This window comes from Ceratina calcarata, unplaced genomic scaffold (genome assembly GCF_001652005.2).
Source record: "Ceratina calcarata isolate Rehan_Ccalc_2016 unplaced genomic scaffold, ASM165200v1 scaffold198.2, whole genome shotgun sequence".
Lineage (NCBI taxonomy): Eukaryota > Metazoa > Arthropoda > Insecta > Hymenoptera > Apidae > Ceratina > Ceratina calcarata.
The window spans coordinates 10,932-12,672 of NW_017141378.1; the positions used below are offsets into that span (position 1 = coordinate 10,932).

Sequence of the window (1,741 nt, forward strand, 5' to 3'; positions counted from 1 at the left end):
CTTTATTTTTTACCTGATGCAAGCAATGTTGCCTGACTAACTCTGGAATGTCCTTGTTTTTAATCTTATTGATGTTAGCTGCCTTCTGCAGAACTTTGCAAGCCGCACGCTGCTTTCCAAAGGCGAGCAACCACCTAGGAGATTCAGGCACGATCCACCAGTAACTTAGGAGGATGATGGATGGCAGGGTGATGGCGATTTGGAGATGTTGCCAATGGCGAAAGAAATACCCGAGCCCGGCCAATGACATATGACCCAAGCTGAATGGTATTTGATAAAGTACTGTGATGGCTGCTCGCCATTTAGTACCGACAATTTCCATACCTAGCATTATATTCAGAGTATTAACAATGTGAGAAATTATACATAGATAGCCTTTTAGACATCAAGATATCTATTACTTACAAATAACGTAACTGGTAACCATCGTGCCTCCAGTGGCTAAGGCACTAATCAATTTCATTAACAAAAGCGCCGGGAACCATGGCACTATGGCACATCCGATACCAGAAATTAATTGCAAAACTACAGATACCATCAACGGCATTTTTCTACCGTACCTAGTACGACGATTAAACAATAACATTTTTGGTTGTTCATGGAATTGTATGTTTAAAATGTTAGGATTTTCTGTACCTGTCTGCTAGATTGCCGAATATTACATTGCCCAGGAGGACGCCGAACATCAATATCGATTGTTGAATATTGGCGTAATGTGTTCGACTGCACACTAAGTTCCACTGAAAAAATTAAATCATGAGCGAAAACGTTTAAAATAATTCTCATGAGTGAAATGATATGCCGATGAATGGTAACCAAAAATATTATTGTAATATCCTGCATTAAAGGTATGACGAGAAATGTTAAAAGTTATTTCCAATAAACCTATTTTTTCTACGATATCTTATATAAAAAAAATTTTAACGAAATACGTAAGCCGAACAGGGTGTATCCCGTATCCGCTAAGATTTATGTTGCATGTTAAATATAGTTTCACAGATCGTAGCACACTGAACAAAACTAAACTACGTCACTATTTAAAAACATACCAACCGAGTCTTCTCACTTACCCATCACGACTTAAACCTCATGAAACGCATCTAAATTGTTCTTATATTTCATTTTTTTTTTTTTTTTTTTTTACATCCATCACACGGTTCGCTTTCATCATTCCATTTTCGAGGAGGAGCAGGAACGTTCGCCGGAGTTTATATTAAGCAAATTTTATTAAGCGACAAAACATTTGTTAAAAATAATCTATTCGAACTCCGCCACTGTAATTCAAGGAACGAATTACCCGCGCTACCCGCTCTCGGATTCTCGAAGCGGGGAGTGATGACGCGTATAAACTAACAAGCTTTTGAACAATTACCTGGGATATTATTGTTTCCGTGAACGTACTCCTGTCGTACTCCCACTCGGTGCATTCTGTCACCGTTCCATTGACATTGACCATACACTGGTCAGACGTTTCATCACGTGCCGGCGCGGTGCAGTTGTAGTTCTGATGCGGCGCCATGAAGACGATCGCGAGCTGGTGCCAAGCAATCGGAAACTTGACGAGAGAAATCGCCAGACAGACGAATATTTGCCATTTGCCAAGATTCCCGATCGCCTCTTGCACGGCATCGACCTCATCGCCACTGGCGGCGATCTCTTCTTTATTGCCGTTTGCCACATGCTTGCCATTCACTTCCGCTGTACAACAAAATTATGTTAAATATATTAATCTATTTAAAAT

At 40.1% G+C, this 1,741-nt stretch overlaps 1 protein-coding gene across 1 annotated transcript in view; it reads right to left on the bottom strand.

The window, feature by feature from the left end:
- Positions 1 to 1,702, bottom strand: part of LOC108622018 (uncharacterized) — a gene marked incomplete at its 5' end in the record, with an annotated part of 6,590 nt that extends 4,888 nt beyond the window's left edge. The window contains 4 exons of the mRNA XM_026811171.1: positions 14 to 324; positions 406 to 560; positions 637 to 740; positions 1,373 to 1,702. Of these exons, the coding sequence (XP_026666972.1) occupies positions 14 to 324; positions 406 to 560; positions 637 to 740; positions 1,373 to 1,702 (900 nt within the window). The remainder of the gene's footprint in view (positions 1 to 13; positions 325 to 405; positions 561 to 636; positions 741 to 1,372) is intronic.
- Between the last annotated feature and the right edge of the window lie 39 nt (positions 1,703 to 1,741).